This window comes from Rhinoraja longicauda, chromosome 28 (genome assembly GCF_053455715.1).
Source record: "Rhinoraja longicauda isolate Sanriku21f chromosome 28, sRhiLon1.1, whole genome shotgun sequence".
Classification (NCBI taxonomy): domain Eukaryota; kingdom Metazoa; phylum Chordata; class Chondrichthyes; order Rajiformes; family Arhynchobatidae; genus Rhinoraja; species Rhinoraja longicauda.
In genome coordinates, this window is record NC_135980.1 from 7,271,314 (window position 1) to 7,293,525 (window position 22,212).

Consider the following 22,212-nt stretch of genomic DNA (forward strand, 5'->3'; position numbering starts at 1 on the left):
ACTCCAAGGACGTACAGGTTTGTAGGTGAATTGGCTGGGCAAATATAAAAGTTGTCTGTAGTGGGTGTAGGATAGTGTTAATGTGCGGGGATCGCTGGGCGGCGTGGACCCGGTGGGCCGAAGGGCCTGTTTCTGCACTGTATCTCTAAAAAGCTAAATCTCCCTCCCACCTCTCCCCCTTCCCTCCCTCCCTCCTCCCCTCCACTCCCGCCTCCCACTCCACTCTATCCCCCTCAACCTCCCTTATCCTCCCTCCACCCCCTCCCTCCCTCCCTCCCTCCCTAGGAGATAGATTTAAACTTTTAAATGTGAATAACTTAAAAAATATAACACCAATTCCAATTAAACTTCCTCTATTAACACCAAAGGGATGTCAGTGAGGAAGGTGGGCCTAAAATTGTCACGCTGTCGTGTACCGTTTTGGCTGTAGTTCCGGAACAAACAAACAAACAAGAGTTTTAGTATATAAATTGTTTTATTCAACCACTAAAATGTAATCTACATTCAAACAACTTTCATGGACAATCAGTTTGAGTGGTAATTAAGTAACTTGATTCTTGAAGAATCAAACTGATTGTCCATGAAAGTTGGGGGGTGGGGTGGGGTGGGGGGGGGGGAGAGGGTGCTGCACCAATGCAGGAGAGGTTTGGGCCCAACGGGTCCACTTGGTCTAGTTGGGGATAAAACTCCAGAAAGACATAAAATCGTCATAATTATGACAAAGGCTAGAAGTGAAAAGGAATCAAAAGGGTGCATGTGACAACAATAAACCAAAACCAGTAAATTTATATTAGTTCATTATTGTCATGTGTTACCGAGGTACAGTGAAAAGCATTTTTTGTTGCGTGCTATCCAGTCAGCAAAAAGACTGTACATGATTACAATCAAGCCGTCTGCAGTGCTTAGATACAGACCGATAGATAGATACCGCAGTGCATAAATACAGGATAAAAAGTATAACGTTCAGTGCAAGATAAATTCCAATGCAGATTCAAGATAGTTCGAAGGTCTCCACTGTGGTAGATTTGAGGTCAGGACTGCACTCTAGCTGGTGAAAGAACATCAGAGATCTACCATCAGATTGTTGATGCACCTTCTAACAATCACTCTCATAAATCTCGCTCTTTAACACATGGAGAATTAAATGAATGAGATCTATGAGCCTTTCAGTTCTGACTGACACTACAGCCAGAAGCTGACCTGAAAGAGTGTTTAAGATTTGGAAGATGTGAAAATTTGGAAGAGCCAAATCACATTTTAATATTTGGTTTGTGCTCCCATAGATAACGGCAGCACTGAAATGACCAACTTTACTGCTGTTTGAGATTAGCCAGAAACAATTCAGTTAAGAGAAACACCACTTAACTACCAAGAAAATGTACAAAAATTACTTTATTATATCGCTTAATAAAATACGTTATGTTTACATTGTCTCTATAACAGAATTTTTTTACATTTCAGCACAAACTGGAGCAATTTTACAATTAAGTCAGGAAAGCAGAATAGCAGTACAACAATTTACATTGGTTTAAAAGTTTCTTAAAAATCTTTTACCACTGTCTTTGTTCCCCATTAAGAAGGGAGAAGGGTGCTATTTTCCGAAATGCTCCGACTCACCCTTCTCCCTGAAAATTAGGTTGGCATTGGCCTACCCTCCTAGATTCTGTGGTGATGATGGATAGAACCATAGCTAGCTGGGCGAACTCTGTCCCAGAGCCAAGGATAATACACTCAGTACCTATTGATTCTGGGAGTATTATTTGTCTTGAAGAATTGATCTTATCAGTTCATCCACAGTTAATGGGTGGTCTAGACTCTTCCACTTGCTGTGATTGATTTAAAGATGCAGCATGGAAACTGGCCCTTCAGCCCAACAAATCCAATGCCGCCCATCGGCCATCTTTAGACTTTAGAGATACAGTAGTGGAAACAGGCCCTTCGGCCCACTGAGTCCGCGCCAACCAGCGATCACCCTGTACACTATCCTACACACTTGGGACAATTTACAATTTTACCGAAGCCAATCAACCTACAAGCCTGCACGCCTTTGGGATGTGGAAGGAGACTGTAGCACCCGGATGAAACCCACACAGTCACAGGGAGAACGTGCAAACTCCGCACAGACAGCACCCGAGTTCTGGATTGAATCTCTCCCTGCTGTGCCACCGAGCCGCCCCAAATATATAAAAATTGCCGATGTCAATAGAAACTCAAAAGCTGAGGACTGGAAATGTTGGGAGGTTGTGCAGTGGTGGCCTTGAAAATACATTGCCTGGCGAAGAAGGAATGGAGGATCGTTAATATGTACGGCTGATCACAATAACATCGTCACCCTTTTGAAGAAGTGTGAGCAAATCTCACCCTACATCACTCAGTGTGCTCTCGGTCGGAAAAGTATCTGAGAGGACTCTGAAGCAAAGGCTTGCTGGCTCCTCCTTGACATTGACTAAAGCAGCAGATTCTTTTTCCATTCCTGGAGTTGATACATTTCCCTCTGACTCTCTCTAACTTTATAGATAAAGCACCTGTTGATGTTCATCTTAATGACTCTGCACAAGTGCATTGGGAATTTTTTAATATTCGCAATTCTAAAATTCCTGATCTACTCCCAGGTTCAGTTTTCATCGCCCTCTACGTTCCTTCTTGTGTTCCTGCAGATGACAGCAAGCCAGCAGGAGGCAATAATCAGAGAACCACAGCGACACTCTTACCTCTCAGGCTGAAACACAAAAAAAGCAACTTGGTCCTCAAAACCACACATGGACATAGCCACAAGTGTGTCTGCACTTAGATGCAATGTGGACACTGGCCCTAAAAGCCACCGAGTCCACGCCGACCATCGATCATCCAGTTCTATGTGTCATCCCCACTCTCTCATCCATTCCCTGCACATCAGGGGCAATTTATTGAGATTAAAAAAAACTGCAGTCCCATCTTTGGGATGTGGGAGGAAACCGGAGTATCCCGGAGAAACCCTCAAGGTCACAGGGAGAATGCAGAAATCCCATGCAGACCCATCCCAACGTCAGGATTGAATCCAAGGTCCAGGACTACATGTTGACGTCCTCACTGAAGCTTTGTGCAGGCAAAGCTCTATGTCGAGACCTTAAAGTCATCCCATCTTTGCAGAACCTATGCAAAAGCCTCTTGGATTTGGCACTCATAGAATATGTTAAATAAAAACTGAAGCCATGTTGATATATCGCGAATCTCGTAAGAAATTCTTGTAAGATCTTGTCTACTGTGAATGGTGACATATGAATAAACTGCATTATACATCTGCAAATCTTATGACTATATTGTCAGAATGTTAGTCAAAGCATTCAGAATTGCAACCATTGTTTAGTTTACTTGACTTCTCTTTTTAAAAAAAGGTTCAAAAATTTTAATCGGAGTATAAACTTTGAATTTAATAAAAATTTGCAACATTCTAATCTCCCATTTCACCAAATTTGTCAACTCAATGTCTAAAATACACGTAGTTATATACAAATTGCCAAAAATGGTTTATGATTCAGTTCAAAAGCAAGTTTCTCAAGACCTGGGTATGCTGCCACACACGACCTTGTGGGGAAATAAAAGACGGTTTAGTCATCATTTACTTGTCCATGTTAAACATACCTCCTTATTACTGGATTGTACCACTTTGATTCTGGATGGCACGGGCTAGTGAGTGAGAATGTCTATTCCACCAATAGTTTGGAACACTACTGAGGTGAAAACACAGCTGACTTCCTTTCCTCCTTGGGTATAGGACCAAGTTGGCCAGGGTTTAATACATATAAATACATGTCAGAATGCCTGGCAAAATCGCACTTGGTATCAGCAGTTATTCCGTTGCCACTGTGCTTAATATTTAGAAACCTGCGTAGCACATTGGAGATGTACAGTAAACGCATCTCACTTCAAACGGATGTTTGAAAATTGCAGCAAATCATGCTTGCCTAAACTTTGGTCTAAATCAAAGAGACCTGCTTCATAGGAACTGAATGTAACACATATGGTGGCATGTAGCAACCTCTAGGTTCTGACACCATGGCAAAAGGCATTGACATTATAAACAGGTTATTTTACACACGCAAATACACACGCACACGTTTAAGTGAGGACGTGTCATGATTAAGACAGCAAATAAATCTCTCAACCGACCATCGATCGTCCGGTTCTATATGTCACCCCCACTCTCTCATCCATTCCCTGCACATCAGGGGCAATTTACTGAGACCAAATAACCTGCAGTCCCATCTTTGGGATGTGGGAGGAAACCGGAGTATCCCGGAGAAACCCGCAAGGTCACAGGGAGAATGCAGAAATCCCATGCAGACAGGCCCGAGGTCAGGATTGAATCCAAGGTCCAGGACTACATGTTGACGTCCTCACTGAAGCTTGGTGCAGGCAAAGCTCTATGTCAAGACCTTAAAGTCCTCCCATCTTTGCAGAACCTATGCAAAAGCCTCTTGGATTTATTCTCATAGAATATGTTAAAGAAAAACTGAAGCCATGTTGATATATCGCAAATCTCGGTATTTCCACAACATGTCATCTCTGCTTATGTTTGAACTGCTGGTTACATCGATTAGTCAGTCACTGCTTTAGAAGGAGAAATTTAATCTTTGCTCTTGGTTTGTGTGACTCAACGACGTTATGTCAGTTGGCGGTGGGAAAAGGGAGGGAGGTACAAGATTCAGAGCAAAAGAATGTAATGTGTCAAAAGCTGTTTCCAAATGGGAATTTAATAAGAGGTTAAAAATGCAAACACCACTAACCTTGTTTGCAACTGCACCCAAGTCAACGAGTACATTTAAAATAAAAATCGCTTTTTAAACTTTCAATGGAGAGGAAGGACAAAGTATAGGGAGTTATAACAAGCAAGGCTCCTGCTTTATCAAGCACTATCCCACAATAAATCCTGATGGATGTGATTGAGTATCTGCCTGTGAGGGAAGGGTGGATGGGGGAGAAAGTGATCGGAGATTGCAATCAGATACTGTGAATCACTGAGTTTAATCATCGTACTCAGACACTGCTCCAAATGAGATTAGCTAATTTAGTCAAGATCACAGGGCGCATTCCCCTACTGAACCCCAGGAGGAAGTGTCATGGTGAATGGAGGGTGGGGGGGGGGGGGAAGAAATATCTTTCAATGTGTATTGGAAAAAATGATAACAGAGGAATTCTGAATACTCCGAAGCCAAGTTGCCTCCCCAAGTGTGGAGGGGTTGCTAATCTCAGCCCCAGCTCTCTGCAGAGGTGAAATACAGAGCAGAGAGATTATGGAAAGATTATATGTCCACGAACATTTGTAGATATTCCTAGTGGCGCGCTGGCTCCAGCCTTGTATTCAGGACCTTGCACCCAACACCAAGGGAATGCATGGGATTCTACTCAGGATCTACATCAATGGTACAAAACTCTTTTGACATTAACATGGAGCTGATGTCTTTAGCGGGGAGGGTGGGGGGAGTTATAAAGGCAGGAGATGGGGCAAGAATACACTTTTATTGTTGGGCAAGCTGTGAGAGATTTAGCAACGCGCTTCACCTGCACAATGCAAGCCTATTGGTATCTAACCTCAGTATTTCAAGCATGGAAAAGCAAGCCAGAGGTCCTTTCACACAAGAAAGCCAGCAAGTCTTCGAGGGTCAACACACAGCAAACAGAACAAAGTTTGAATGATATAAAAGGAAGGAATTCATCCTTTGATGCTTGACGGAAAACCACAGAGTTGATGTCAGGGGGTGAGAAGAATGGTTTTCCGCTGGTGAATCAGGGAACATGTCCAGTGCCGTAGTGATTCATCGGTTCCGTTTCAGTCAAGGGAATGTTGGGTTTTCTCTCTGGCTCAGATCCCTCTGAGTGCTCCAAAGTCTCAGGCCTCCTTTTGTAGAAATCTGAAACATAGTGGACCTGCCAAGCAAAGACATTCATCATTCAGCAAGTTCTTGGTGAGCATCAACTGGACCCCACGTTTAAACCACGTGAACAAATATGGACTAACAGACAGGCGGACTCAAAGAGACACATGTGTCTACACTATAGTAACTTATTAACTTTATTTATATGCTGTAACTGTAATTCTTTTTTTGTGCACAATCCGCAGGCATTGCCACTTTCATTTCACTGCACATCGTGTATGTGTATGTGACAAATAAACTTGACTTGATTTGAAGGAACGGCAGATGATGGAATCTTGTGTCGAACACAAAATGCTGGAGTAACTTAGTGGGTCCGGCAGCATACCTGGAGGACATGGAGAAACAAGGAACTGCAGATGCTGGTTTACAAAGAAAAACACAAACCGTTGGAGTAACTTAACGGGTCAGGAAGCATCCCTCGAGGACATGGAGAAACTTAGTAGGCCTGGCTGGTGAATCTGTGGAATTCTGCCACAGATGGCTGTGGAGGCGAAGTCAGTGGATATTTTTATGGCAGAGATATATAGATTCTTGATTAGTACAGGTGTTAGAGATTATGGGGAGTAGGGAGAAAAATGGGTTAGGAGGGAGAGATCAATTAGCCATGATTGAATGTCAGCGTAGACTTGATTAGGCCGAATAGCCTAATTCTACTCCTATCACTTATGACATTATGAAACAAGGAACTGCAGATGCTAGTTTCTAAAGATGGACACAAAGTTGTGGAGTAACTCAGGTTGAGCACCATCCCTGGAAAACATGGATGGGAAGTCTGAAGAAAAGTCCCCCACCCAAAACAGCACCAGGTCATGACTTCCAGAGATGCTTCCTGACCCGCTGAGTTACTCCAGAACTTTGTGTTCCAGACAAGAATCCTAGCTCAACCCGAGAATAAAATTGCAAGACAATGTTGGAAAATTGCCGAAGAATTTAATTTCATTTCAAGTGGAATTCTCTGCCTCAGAAGGCAGTGGAGGCCAATTCTCTGAATGCATTCAAGAGAGAGCTAGATAGAGCTCTTAAGGATAGCGGAGTCAGGGGGTATGGGGAGAAGGCAGGAACGGGGTACTGATTGTGAATGATCAGCCATGATCACATTGAATGGCGGTGCTGGCTCGAAGGGCCAAATGGCCTCCTCCTGCACCTATTGTCTAAGTCTATAAGCTAAATGAGGCACTGTCCCAGATTTCCTCGGCTAATCTTTCTTCAGAATTCAAACAAGTGGAACAGAGGGCACTATGGAGGCATGAGGGAGGAGCTGGCCAAAGTTGACTGACTAGCAGGGATGACGGTAGAACAGCAATGGCAGGAATTTCTGGGAATAATACAGAAGATGCAGGATCAGTTCATTCCAAAGAGGAAGAAAGATTCTAAGGGTAGTGACAGGCGACCGTGGCTGACAAGGGAAGTCAAGGACAGTATAAAACTAAGAGAGAAGACGTATAACATAGCAACGATGAGCAGGAAGCCAGAGGATTGGGCAACCTTTAAAGAACAACAGAAGGTAACTAAAAAGGCAATATGGGGAGAACAGATGGAGTATGAAGGCAAGAAGCCAGCCAAGAATATAAAGGAGGATAGTAAAAGCTTCTTTAGGTATGTGAAGAGGAAAAGATTAGTTGAGACAAATGTGAGTCCCTTGAAGACAGAAGCAGGTGAATTTATTATGGGGAACAAGGAAATGGCAGAAGAGTTGAACAGGTACTGGTTCTTTCTTCACTAAGGAAGACACAAACAATCTCCCAGCAGTACGAGGGGACAGAAGATGGAGGGTGATGGAGGAACTGAAGGAAATACACATTAAAATGCTGTTGAGTACGCTGATGGGACTGCAGACTGATAAATCCCCAGGATTTGAAGGTCTGCATCCCAGGGTACTCAAGGAGGAGGCTCTAGAAATCGTGGATGCATTGGTGATCATTTTCCAATGTCCTATAGATTCAGGATCAGTTCCTGTAGATTGAAGGGTAGCTAATGTTATCCCACTTTTTAAGAAAGGAGGGAGAGAGAAAACAGGGAATTAAAGACCAGTTAGCCTGACTTCGGTGGTGGGGAAGATGCTGGAATCAATTATTAAAGATGTAATAACTCGAAGGTATTTATTCACAAAATGCTGGAGTAACTCAGCAGGTCAGGCAGCATTTCAGGAGAGAAGGAATGGGTGACCCAAAGATGTAATAACGGTGCATTTAGACAGCAGTAATAGGATCAGTCCAAGTCAGCATGGGTTTATGAAGGGGAGATCTTGCTTGACTAATCTTCTGGAATTTTTTGAGGATGTAATAAGTAAAATGGATAAGGGAGAGCCAGTGGATGTAGTGTACCTGGACTTTCAGAAAGCTGTTGATAAGGTCCCAAACAGGGGATTAGTGGGCAAATTTAGAGCGCATGGTATTGAGGGTAGGTTGTGACATGGATAGAAAATTGGTTGGCAGACAGGAAACAAACAGTAGGAATTAATAGGTCCCTTTCAGAATGGCAGGCAGTGACAAGTGGGGTGCTACAAAACTTGGTGCTGGGGCCACAGCTATTTACAATATATAGTAATGATTCAGATGAAGTAATTAAAAGTAGCATTAGCAAATTTGCAGATGACCCAAAGATGGGTGGTAGTGTGAACTGTGAAGAGGATGCTATGAGGATGCAGGGTGACTTGGACAGGTTGGGCGAGTGGGCAGATGCATTGCAGATGCAGTATAATGTGGATAAATGTGAAGTTATCCACTTTGGTGGCAAGAACAAGGTGGCAGATTATTATCTGAATGGTGTCATTAGAAAACGGGGAAATGCAACGAGACCTGGGTGTCCTTGTTCATCAGTCACTGAAAGTAAGCATGCAAGTACAGCAGGCAGTGAAGAAAGCTAATGCCATGTTGGCTTTCATAACAAGAGGATTTGAGTATGGGAGCAAAGAGGTGTTTCTGCAGTTGTACAGGGTCCTGGTGAGACCACACCTGGAGTATTGTGTGCAGTTTTGATCTCCTAAATTGAGGAAGGACATTCTTGCTATTGAGGGAGTGCAGCATAGGTTCACAAGGTTAATTCCCAGGATGGCGGGACTGTCATATGATGAAAGAATGGGTTGATTGGGCTTGTATTCACTGGAATTTAGAAGGATGAGAGGGGATCTTATAGAAACATATAAAATTCTTAAAGGATTGGACACGCTAGATGCTGGGAAGATGTTCCTGATGTTGGGGGAAACCAGAACCAGGGGTCACAGATAAGAAAAAGGGGTAAGCCATGTAGGACTGAGATGAGGAAAAACTTCTTCACCCAGAGAGTTGTGAATTTGTGGAATTCTCTGCCTCAGAAGGCAGTGGAGGCTGATTCACTGGATGCATTCAAAAGAGAGTTAGATAGAGCTCTTAGTGCGAGTGGAATCAAGGGATATGGGGAGAAGGCAGGAATGGGGTACTGATTGTGGACGATCAGCAATGATCACGTTGAATGGCAGTGCTGGCTCGAAAGGCCAAATGGCCTCCTCCTGCACCTATTTTCTATGAAACCCATGAGGTCACAGGGAGAACATGCAAACCCCACACAGGCAGCACCCAAGATAAGGGTCGAACCCAGGTCTCTGGCACTGTGAGGCAGCAGCTCCACCAGTTGTGCCACCCAAGGGAAGAAATACATGAAACTATTAGGCGGGTCTCATCGATGAGTATAATTGCAGAGATATTGAAACACAGTGAACGACACAGTGATACCTCGATTAGAGCTCCAGAAACATTGGAAACTGTGGCTAAGACTTTAGGTATTTTTAAATCGGAGATTGATAGGTTCTTGATTAGTACAGCCATCAAAGGTCAGGGGAGAAAGCGAGAGAATGGGGTTGAGAGGGACAAATATATCAGCCATGATCAAATTGTGAAGTAGACTCGATGGGCCGCATGGTCTAATTCTGCTCCAAGGTCTTATGGCCTCTGGTAACATTCGGAGAAAATGGAGCGCTGAAAGAAACTGTACTCTACAAGGTCATTGTAACACAGCATAAGTGAAGGTGAGATCCTGATAAGTTATTTTTAACCTGTAGATATGTTTGATTGTTTGTCCTGCATCTGTGAGTTCCTTGTTTCTCCATGTCCTCAATAGATGCTCCCAGACCCGTTAAGTTACTCCAATGGTTTGTGTTTTTCTTTGTAAACCAGCATCTGCAGTTCCTTGTTTCTCCTTATTGTTTGTATGTCTGAGTGATAAACGAGCTTCAGTTTCAGCCTGACGTCTCCTGACATGTTACCGCTGAGTAGGGGTATTAAATGGTCTTTCCCATCCTTTAGATTTTTTTTAGATTTAGAGATACAGCGCAGAAACAGGCCCTTCGGCCCACCGGGTCCATGCTGCCCAGTGATCCCCGCACACTAACACCATCCTATACCCACTAGGGACAATTTTTACATTTGCCCAGCCAATTAACCTACAAACCTGTACGTCTTTGGAGTGTGGGAGGAAACCGAAGATCTCGGAGAAAACCCACCCAACGTACAAACTCCGTACAGACAGCGCCCGTAGTCAGGATCGAACCCGAGTCTCCGGCGCTGCATTCAACTCTACCGCTGCACCACCGTGCCGTCCTTGAACCCACAGGCACTCGTAAAGGAAGGAACTGCAGATGCTGGTTTATACCGAAGGTAGACACAAATGCTGGAGTAACTCAGCGGGCCAGGCAGCATCTTTGGAGAAAAGGATTAGGTGACGTTTCGGGTCAGAACCCTTCTTTAGACCACAAGCTCTTATTTCTTCACAGGAAATAAAAGTGCGGGATGGCATTCTTCTGCAGCAAAGGTCTGTTTCATCAACGTTGAACATAGGCTGCAGAGGGTAGTTGCCACACTCAATGATTGCTCTGAGACTGGGGAAATTCCATGGCTGCTTGCGTGTCTGCACTTGAAGCCTCACCAGAGATAGGGACGTGGAGCAAGTTACAGCCTGCTTTGAACCTGTCAAACCCACTTCTTGCTGGCTGTGAATGTTTCCGAGCCATCTCTTTCTTATTCTTGTAGATGTCTGAAGATGTTCCTTGGTTTTTATCCCATGATGACAGAGCTGGCTTTCTGGCATGTACCGTTGCATTTGGCCATCCACCCAAACGCAAAGCACATTGTGCATTTTCTCAGACAAATTGCTCCTTCAATGAGTTACCTTCTTTGTTGATAACTGTGAAGTCGGCATGGCCGAAGCCTTTATCTCAATTGCATTTTTAATAAAGGCTCTCATCATTGATGGAGCCAAGTTCAAAGATTTTCCACTTGGGCAGCTAACAACTCAATGGAATGAATATTGAATTCTCCAATTATGGGGAACATCCAACAACCGCCTCCCCCCCTCCCCCCCTCTTATATTCCCCCCCCAACTTCCCCTGTGACCCACCTGGACTCGTACCTATTCCTCCCCTACCACCCCTCCACCTTCACTCCTTCCTTCAGCTTCACAATTTGCAAATCTTCAATTCTTTTATCTCACACCTGTTTTTTCATTTTTTGTGCCAACCACTTGCATCTGGCAGAATCAGGCCATTCGGCCCATCAAATGCACTCCGCCATTCAATTGTGGCTGATCTAACTTTCCCTCTCAACCCCATTCTTCTGTCTTCTTCCCATAACCCCTGACACCCGTACAAATCTAGAATCTTTCAATCTCCATCTTAAAAATATCCATTGGCTTGGTATTGACTTGAAAAATTTCCATTGGTTTTGCTGAAGTGCGGGGAATGTAAGTAGGTGCAGGAGAAGGCCATTCAGCCCTTCGAGCTATTCTATAAGATCATGGCTGATCATCCAGAATCAGTACCCTGTTCCTGTTTTTCCCCCATATCCCTTGATTCCATTAGCCCTAAGAGCTTTATCTAACTCTCTCTTGAATACATCAAGTGAATTGGCCTCCACTGCTTTTTGCGACAGAGAATTCCACTGTGTGGCAGACCATGCAAGACATCAATAGCTCCAACACCATCAGATTAGTTCTGCCTTCAATACTCACAATTAAAATTGCCACAATGGCTCCTTGGAGGAATCCGGCCAGGACATCACTCCAGTGGTGTCTGTAATCAGAGACTCGTGTGTAGCCCACATACACGGCAAAGGCCAGCAGAAAGAACTGAATGGTTGGCCGCAAAAGCCGGGCCCATTTTCCCTTCAAACGCACCTGCATGTACAGCTGGAGAAGGGGAGGGGGGTTGAAGAAGAGAGAATAGAAAAGGTGTCATCAAAGCTTCATTTTCTTCTCAGCAGAAATAATCAAGAAAAACTTGTTAAATTCAGGTCTACCACCGATTTCCCAGCTCCCTTACTTCCAGAGCCTTTCTGGATTATCTGTTTTGCCCGGACAGAGGTCATGGGCTCCAGGAGTCCAACGGCACTGGAGGGTACCGAGGGTTCGAGATGCCGGCTCGCAAAATCGGACTTGGAAGTCGGTAATGGGAATGGATCTGTCGGCCCCGTCCGGGCCGGAGTTCTAGAGCCCTGGCCACAGGGAACAAATTCAACCCGCCAATCGGCGCAGAAGTCCCAATGAGGTTGGGATCGGCTGCCTCACCCAGCCTAGGCACATTTTCGGCGAGGGCTCTTCGGGGGGGGGGGGGGGTGGATCTCAAGTGTGAATTGTGATTTTGTCCGGATTAAAGTAGGTGCCAGACCACCAAGTGCCAGAAAATCAGTTGTGGACCTGTCTTGTATATACAGTATGTACGTGTGTGTGCTTGTGAGTGTATATACACATTTTTTCTCTCTCTTGTTTACAGTGTAATATGTTTACATATTCTGTTGCGCTGCAGCAAGTCCAGAATTTCATTGTTCTATCTGGGACACATGACGATAACACACTCTTGACTCTTGCTTTTCAAAATGACTTATCCACATGAATAAAATTAAACCCAATAAACAAGATGACAGATGGCCATAGAAATGACCAATGGTGTGGCGTCTATCACGTTGCTGGCTCATTAAAAGCAATGTACTGGCGGCTAAATATTTTGGAGAGTCACTGATATTACACAAGCAAAACCTAGTCGCATCGGTTAGAGCAAGGTTGCATTAGTTAGGATATTGAACAGGGTTTGAAGTTGGACCTAAATATTGGAACAGAGAACTGCAGATGCTGGTTACTGCATGAAAGGGCACAAAGTGCTGGAGTAACTCAGCACATTACTGAATCTGAAGAAGGGTCTTGACCCGAAACATCACCTTATCCTTGTTCTCCAGAGATGCTGCCTGACCTGCTGAGTTACTCCAGCATTTGTGTCCTTTTTAACTTCATTATTAGTAGCAGGTGTTTCTGTAAGTTAATTGGGATCTGAAAAAGGAAAATCTCGACTTATTTCCACATGTGAAGTATGGGACAAGCTTAAATGGGGCATTTCAGTCGGTATGGATAAGTGATCCAAAGGGCTCATCTCCATTTTGTGAGATTCTGTGACTGTCTTGGTATTACCCGAGACAATGTATTCAAATCCTGGAGCAAGACAGGCTAACTACCCTTTGATTCAGGAGAAAGAATAATACAATTGAGCAAAACAGAAAATATTTCAGGCTAGGACCCTTGAACCCATCTGTCCATTTCCCTCGAAGGCAGACACAAAATGCTGGATTAACTCAGTGGGTCAGGCAGCATCTCGGGAGAGAAGGAATGCATGACGTTTCGGGTCGAGACCCTTCTGACTATACATGATTACAATTGAGCTGTCCACAGTGTACAGAAGCAGGATGAAGGGAATAATGTATAGTGCAAGATAAAGTCCAGTAATGTCTGGTTGAAGATAGTCCGAGAGTCTTCAATGAACTCCACACAGACAGTACACGAGAATAGAAGTGAACCCGTGTCTATTGAGAGGCGAGGCAGCAACTCCACCAGCTGCATCACTCATGGTGAAGTGTTGGTCTCTGCCAGGCTAGCATGGAAGAACTCAATGGTAAACAGCTACAAGAATTTGGAACAAGACATTCCAAGACCTCTTCACAAGCCCACATAGTTGGAGAAAGCAGCCGTCTGCTTTTGTGCACATCGCAAGTGTTGGTTACCGACATGCTCTACACTTTAAGCATCTCCAATTCGTGAAGTTTGAAAGTTTCCCCTGGTCTGTGGACTACATTTGTAAATTACTGGCATGAGGGCTAAATGTTGAACTCGGCCCCCAATACAATATTCTATTCAAAGCTACTGTACAAAAGAAAACACCTCCCTCAGCATGAAAATGTGAAGAAAGAAAATGTAGGCCAAAGCAATTTACTTTGACAGATATATTTCACATAAAGCCAAGTTCAGGAACGATGTGGAATTGTTATAAAAGAGGAGTACACCTAACAAGTATTCTCAGCAAACTCTTGAGAGGTCCACTGCATTTCCGAGTGTTTGGAACTTCTGAGATGTTGTGGAAGGACAGAACTCCTCGTCTTTCCTTTTCTGACACCCGTTTGTCTCATTTTCATCTCGAGCATTTGTCACTTAGCTCTTTCACCTATCACTTGCCAGGCTTTGCTCCATCCCCACCTCTCTTTTCCAGCTTTCCCCGCCCCCTCCCCTCCAACCGCTCCATCAGCCCGAAGAAGGGTCCCTACTGGAAACGGCATCCATCCATTCCCGCCATAAATGCGGCTGATCCATCGAGGTGCTCTAGCACTTCTTTTTGACCACATCCCGTTATAATTCATCTTCCATGACTACAGAGCTGCAAGCTAATTGCAGCAGTCAACCTATACCGGCCAGTCATTTCCAAGGCGGAACAAGTCTGAGACTGTTCCGAGATCGAGAAATGTTACCATGTAATTGGAGAAGGCAGGAGAATGGGCCTGAGAGGGGAGGATAGATCAGTCATGATGGAATGATGGAGTAGACTTAAGAGTCATAGAGTGATTCAGTGTGGAAACAGGCCCTTCAGCCCAACTTGCCCACACCGGCCAACATGTCCCAGCTACACTAGCCCCACCTACCTGCGCCTGGTCCATATCCCTCCAAACCTGTCCTATCCATGTTCCTGTCTAACTGTTTCTTAAACGTTGGCACAGTCCCAGCCTCAACTACCTCCTCTGGCAGCTTGTTCCATACACCCATCACCCTTTGTGTGAACAAAATTACCCCTGTGATTCCCATTATATCTTTTCCCCTTCACCTTGAACCTATGTCCTCTGGTCCTCAATTCCCCAACTCTGGGCAAGAGACTCTTGATGGGCCGAAGAGCCTGATTCTGCTCCTATCACTTATGAAGAGCGCATGTGCGACACACGCAAACTCCACACGTACAACACCGGAGCTCAGGATCAAACCCGGGTCTCCCGCACCGTGAGGCAGCAGCTCTACCCGCTGCGCTATTGTGCCACAGTCACCTGCAGTACACAGCATATCTCCAGCTACCACCCTCGTTCTCAATCTCCAGGCAGCTGCGTTGCGCCCAAAGTTTCCCATTGAATCAATAATGCCACGACTGGTCCTTTACCTCAGCGCCATCTCCCTGCATTAATCTTATATTGCCCCTGGAGTGTAGGATAGACCTAGTGTACGGGTCGGCGTGGGCCCTGTGGGCTGAAGGCCCCGTTTCCACGCTGTATCCCGAAAGTAAAGTCGAAAGTAAGGAAACAAAATCTACTGAATAGACGGAGACTGTTGTTGGCCACACGTATTGTGGATTTGCTGGCTTTCCGTCAACTACCTACCATGGTTAAAAATGCTCTGAGAAAACCTAGGGATTTTACGTTGCCAGTAGATGTGATTTATGCCTTTGTGCTCAGAGCAACAGAAAGAAAAAATGATGTAAAGCTCTATGTAAATGGATCCAAATTCACACAGGGATATTATTCAGCAGAAGCCAACGACTGTGAGGCGTTGTGGGATAGAATTGTTGGTTGCTGTTTTAAACCTACATGGGATAAAACTCTCCCTCCCACCCCCCACAGAGGTGTTCCAACACATTTGAAGCTATCAACAAAAATCATTTGCACTCAAAATTAATGTATTTTATGCTCAGTGAGCAATATTTCAAATGCACCGTTCTTCAAAATGCTGGAAATTAAGATTTCAACGACTAGTCTAGACTTTACTTTAGACTTTGGAGATGCAGCGTGGTGACAGGCCCTTCAGCCCAGCGAGTCCATGCCGGCCAGCCATCATTCTGTACACTAGCACTAACCTACACACACTAGGGCCACTTTTCAATTTTTGCCGAAGACAACTAACCGACAAACCTGTACATTTTTGGAGTGTGGGAGGAAACCGGAGCACCCGGGTGAAACCCACTCGGTCACAGGGAGAACGTACAAACTCTGTACAGACAACACCCATAGTCAGGATTGAACCCTGGTCTCTTGCATTGTAAGGCAGTAACTCTACCGCTGCACCACCGTGCCGTATGTTTCTTTATATAAAAATACAAACACAATATACTTCTATTATCTTGGGAGTGAATGGACTGATGATATTTCAGGTCAAGACCCTTCTTCGGATTGATTGGAACAGGGGTGGGGGAAGGTGGAAATGACGGGGATGGGGCTGGACAAAGGCTGGCGAGTGATAGGTGGATACAGGTAAGGGGGTTGTGGCAGATGGGTGGAGTAAGTGAAGAGTAAGGCGGGGTTATGGGCAGATGGGTGGAGTAAGTGGGTGGCACGGTGGCACAGTTACTGCCTTACAATGCAGAACACCGGTTCGATCCTGACTACAGGTGCAGAGGAGAGACATTTGGTGTTGCCTGGGATGGAGCATTTCGGATACAGGGAGAGACTTTGATTTGATTGGAGTGGAGAAAGGCAGGGGGTGGGTGGGGAAGAGGTGCAGATAGTGGTGAAAGGTTGTGAGGAATGCAGATAGCGTGAATGAGAGGAAACCTTTCCTCAGAGTAGCGGTGTCTAAAACTAGAGAGCATGAGTTCAGAGTAAGGAGTATACGAGATCACAGAGTAGTTGCAAGTTGGAGTGCACTGCCCGAGAGGCTGGTGAAACCAATTATTACAATATTTATAGGGCATTGCTTAGGCCATGTTTGGACTCTTGTGTGCAGTTCTGGTCACCCCATTACAGGAAGGATGTGGAGACTTTGGAAAGGGTGCAGGGATGGATTACCAGAAGGTTAGGATTAGGCCAGGATTAGTGGGTATTAGCTACTGGGAAAGGTTGGACAGACTTGGATTGTTTTCTCCGGAACGCTGAAGGTTGCGGGGAGACCTGATAGAAGTATATAAAATTACGACAGGCATAGATAGGGTAGACTGCCAGAACCTGAAAGGGCCTGTTCCTATGCTGTACTGATCGATGTTACATGGAATACTTAACTATCTGGGAGAGTTCCCAATTAATCAAGGCACAGAAGGTGACAGGGATTAGTGTAGATCGTCAATTGATGGTTGGCATGGACACAGTGGGCCGAACAGCCTGTTTTGTGCCGTATCTCTCCGTAACTCTAGATTTCAGGAGCATTAAAGCTGCTTGTATATCGAACCGTCACTAGAGGGAGTTCTCGGAAAATTAACCCGCCCACAAGACATTGCTTGTTGAATACTTTATCCCTGCGATGTTCAAACGTCAAAACACAGTATCGTATTTCCTCCCCCCGGACCCGCTGTGCTGATCAAGGCCACAAAGCAAAACTTTGAACTCCCCCCCCCCCCTTCTTACAGAACTCAGCTACAGAAATTCAGCTGCAGCCAAGCTAATCGAATTTCTGAAGCATGTTATTGCATTGCACATTCAGTCCAATCAGCTCAAGAGGAATATTCCCCCCTCCTCACCCACCCCCCCCCCCCTCACTTCACCACCCAATGTACTTTGTGGAAGTAGAGTTTACTTTCATCCAATTTTCAAGATGTGAACATTGCTGCAAGGCCAGCATTTGTTGCCCCCGCCCTCTCTAATTGCTTGAGAAAATGGTTGTTTGAGACCGAGTGCAGTCTCATGCAATGGCAGCGATGCAGCGGCAGAGTTGCTGCCTCACAGCGCCGGAGACCAGAGTTCGACACTGACTACGGCTGCTATCTGGACGTTTGTTTGTACGTTCACCCCATGACTGCGTGGGTTTTCTCCGGGTGCTCCGGTTTCCTCCCACACTCCAAGGACGTACAGGTTTGTAGGTTAATCACCTTTGGTAAAGATAGTAAATTGTCCCTTGTGTGTAGGATAGTGCAAGTGTAATCACTGATCACTGGTCGGCGCGGACTCGGTGACCCGAATAGCCCGTTGCTGCATTGTATCACTAAAAGACAGTGTGGGGTGTGGGACTTCAGGACTTCCAGGCTAGGACATTGTTCCTTGGAGCGCAGGAGGATGAGGGGTGATCTTATAGAGGTGTATAAAATCATGAGGGGAATAGATAAGGTAAATGCAGAGTTTTTTACCCAGACAAGGAGAATCAAAAACCAGGTGACATTGGAGGGGAAAAGATTTAAAAGGAACCTGAAGGACAACTTTTTCTGCACAGCAAGTGCAGGATACATGGAATGAGCTGCCAGTGGAGGTAGGTGTGGCACTATTTAACTATTACTATTAAACTATTACTATCACTATTTAAAGGACATTTGCACAGGTATGTCAATAGGAAAGGTTTAGAGAGAGAGGGGCCAAACAGGGGCAGAAGGGACTACTGTAGATGGGGCACCTTGGTTGGCACGGGGAAGTTAGGCCAAAGGGCCTGTTTCCATGCTGTATGACTGCTGCTCAGCAAAAGCCTACAGCATTCAGACCCAGAGACAAAGAGGGAACAGCGGCACAATTTCAGAACAGTCGATGCACAACTTTATGGATAGGAAGGAACTGCAGATGCTGGTTTAAACCGAAGACAGACACAAAAAGCTGGAGTAACTCAGCGGGACAGGCGGCATCTTCTGAAATATTGATTTCTCTAACTTCAACTATCCCCGGCATTCCCTCTCTCCCCCACCTAAGTCACACCAGCTTCTCGTTCTCACCCAGCAAACAGCTAACAATGGCCTGTTTCCTGTATCATCCTTACATTTTTTTGCATATCTTTCTTTCATTGTTCTTTATCTCATCGTCTATATCTCTCATTTCCCTTTGCCGTGACTTTCAGTCTGAAGAAGGGTCCCGACTCGAAATGTCACCCACTCCTTTCCAGAGATGCTGCCTGTCCCGCTGAGTTACTCCAGCTTTTTGTGTCCATCTACAGCTTTATGGAGACCATTTACCCCAGCGCCCTTGCCCTGAAGGCTCTATTTTAACCAACTCCTCGCTGTTAAAAATCAGGCTTCTCTTCCCTCATCAGAACAGGAAGCCCTGGCTGGAGGGTGCCGGAAAGATTCGGAGAATTCAGAAGAGTTCAGATGGTCACAAAGGAGGATCAGTCACTGTAACCAGAATACACCGGACTGTTGGGTTCACCAATGTCTTTCAGGGAAGGAAATCCCTATGACCGACTCAGGACCCTCCGATACGCTTACCCCTGAACCCAGTGAAGGTGGGCAAACAATAGCCTTCCCAGTGACCTCCACATCCCAGGAAACGACAAGGAAAAGCTCACACATTCCAAAGACATGCAGGTTAATTGGCTCCTGTAAATTACCCCTGGCGTGCAGGATGTGGAAGTGGGATAATATAGATCTAGGGAACAGGTGATCAATGGTCGTCACGGACTCGGTATGCCGAAGAGTCTGTCTCCATACTCTATTGCTAAACTAAACAAATGTGCGTAAAGCATAAATCACATGAAAACACCCAAAAACCTCTCAAGACAATCGCTGAATGAGCCCGCCAAGTCTGACCTGCTGAAGCACAAAGGTGTTTCTGCAACTATCAGGCTAAAGATTTTATACAGGCCCACCACCAATTTCCTGGCAGCCTTGGTCCCAGAGCCTTTCTGAGTTATCCGTTTTGCTGGGCCAGCGGAGGTCTCTGCCTCCAGCGGTACTGGGACGGTCCGCCTAGGCAGCTAGGGAGCCGAGATATCATCCCGCAAAATCGGCCTCGGAAGTCGGCTAAGGGAACGGATCTGCCGGCTCCGGCCAGGCCGGAGTTCCAGAGCCCCGGCCGCAGGGGGCAAATTCGACCCGCCGATCGGTAGATGAGGTCGAGATCGGCCGCCCCACGTGGCCTAGGCGCCACATTTTCGGGGGAACATCCGGGGGTGAGGGGGGGATTTCAAGTGTGCTCTCTTAAAGGAGGTGCTTCCACCTGTTGCAGTATAATCGGAGGTGGACTGTACTCCCAATAAGGGGGTAGAATATTCTTCCTAATAGCCCCATATTATGTCATAAGGTCATAAGCGATAGGAGTAGAACTAGGCCATTCGGCCCATCAAGTCTACTCCGCCATTCAATCATGGCTGATCTATCTCTCCCTCCTAACACCGTTCTCCTGCCTTCTCCCCATAACTCCTGACACCTGTACTAATCAAGAATCTATCTATCTCTGCCTTAAATATATCCAGTGACCTGGCCCCCACATCCTTCTGTGGCAAAGAATTCTACAGATTCACCATCCCCTGACTAAAGAAATTTCTCCTCATCTCCTTCCTAAACAAACATCCTTTAATTCTGAGCCTATGCCCTCTAGTCCTAGACTCTCGCACTAGTGGAAACATCCTCTCCACATCCACTCTATCCAAGCCTTTCACTATTCTGCATGTGTTAGTGAGGTCCCCCCCTCATTCTTCTAAACTCCAGCGAGTACAGGCCCAGTGCCGACAAACGTTCGTCCCAGGTTAACCTAGTCATTCCTGGGATCATTCATGTAAACCTCCTCTGGACCCTCTCCAGAGCCAGCACACCCTTCCTCAGATATGGGGCCCAAAATATTCTCACTGTTCTTTCAACAATGTGTTTTTAAACAAATGCACTGTCCTTCCCCATTCATAGCAGGTAGCAAACTACAGACCACACAGTTACCGTGAATATCACAGGGTACTTACCGACAGGAACACCATGCAGTACATTCCAAACGACGAGTGCCCAGAATAAAATGATAACCTGAAAAATATTCAAAGGTAAGAGAGCTGAAGAAAGCACGAAACATCAACACTGTGCGGATCAGCCAGTGTAGAACGGCTCAAGGATCATTATCACAAGGCAATCTCAAAATTACTGTTACAAACCAACAGATTCGTGCAAGAGAGTGGCACGGTGATGCACGGGAGCGCAGCGGTAGAGTTGCTGCTTTACAGCGAATGCAGCGCCGGAGACTCAGGTTCGATCCTGACTACGGGTGCTGCACTGTAAGGAGTTTGTACGTTCTCCCCGTGACCTGCGTGGGTTTTCTCCGAGATCTTCGGTTTCCTCCCACACTCCACAGACGTACAGGTATGTAGGTTAATTGGCTGGGTAAATGTAAAAATTGTCCCTAGTGGGTGTAGGATAGTGTTAATGTACGGGGATCACTGGGCGGCACGGACTTGGAGGGCCGAAAAGGCCTGTTTCCGGCTGTATATATATGATATGATATGATAATAGAGCTGTGGCCTTACAGCACCAGAGGCCAGGTTCAATCCTGCCTGTATGGAGTTTGTACGTTCTCACTGTGACTGTGTGAATTTTCTCCGGGTGCCCGGGTTTCATCTCACAATCCAAAACACGCAGGTTCGCAGGCTTCTGCGCATTGCCCCTCGTGTGTGGGATAGAACAAGTGCACAGGTGTTAGCTGGTCAGTGTCTTCATACTCCAGCACTTTGTGTTTTGCTCAAACTCCCAGCATACTGCAGTTCCTTGTGACATCCAATAGGAACCCTAACCAAAGGTTCAGCCTCGTTACTTCAAAAACAATTGGTCACCTCTTTCAGGCAGCACCACCACCTCCTGTGTCACTCCAACCCTCCACCCCATCATCAAAGCTTTTTATGGTTCCCCCTTTCTTCCCCAATTCTCTGCAACGTCGCCAGGACAACGGGCCTTCATGGTCAGGTCAAGAACCCCGCACTTGCAAACTGGGACTTAAAAATGGTGCCAAAAACAGGCGACTCTTTTCACTGTCTCAGTGTACTCCTGCTGTATACTTGTACTGTATCTGAGATGCTTAACTAAGATGTATCCAAGTGCTTATGTGCAGTGTAGGAAAAAAAACTGCAGATGCTGGTTTAAATCAAAGGTAGACACAAAATGCTGGCGTAACTCAACGGGTCAGGTAGCATCTCGGGAGGGAAGGAATGGGTGATGTTTCGGGTCGAGACCCTTCATCAGTCTGACCCTTCATCATTCTTTCTCTCCAGAGATGCTGCCTGACCCGCTGAGTTACTCCAGCATTTTGCATCTGCTTATGTAAAGTGATACTTGTACTGAACCGTATACAAAAATTAATTTCACTGTACCTCAGTACGTGACAAATAAAGTACCAAGAAGTCATACCAATTTAAAACACGTTTTGTCTCCAACTTCTCT

General features: G+C 45.6%; 2 protein-coding genes across 3 annotated transcripts in view; both read right to left on the bottom strand.

Moving 5' to 3' along the window:
• LOC144607165 (transducin-like enhancer protein 4) overlaps window positions 1-22,212 on the bottom strand; it is a 567,195-nt gene that overhangs the window by 328,329 nt on the left and 216,654 nt on the right. The gene's annotated exons all lie outside the window — the stretch shown is intronic.
• plpp2a (phospholipid phosphatase 2a) overlaps window positions 1,407-22,212 on the bottom strand; it is a 123,590-nt gene continuing 102,784 nt past the window's right edge. For both annotated transcript variants that reach the window (XM_078423833.1, XM_078423832.1), the window contains exons 5-7: window positions 20,754-20,811; window positions 11,895-12,071; window positions 1,407-5,907 (exon numbers count right to left, since the gene is read on the bottom strand). In XM_078423833.1, the coding sequence (XP_078279959.1) occupies window positions 5,767-5,907; window positions 11,895-12,071; window positions 20,754-20,811 (376 nt within the window). In that variant the 3' untranslated portion in view covers window positions 1,407-5,766. The remainder of the gene's footprint in view (window positions 5,908-11,894; window positions 12,072-20,753; window positions 20,812-22,212) is intronic.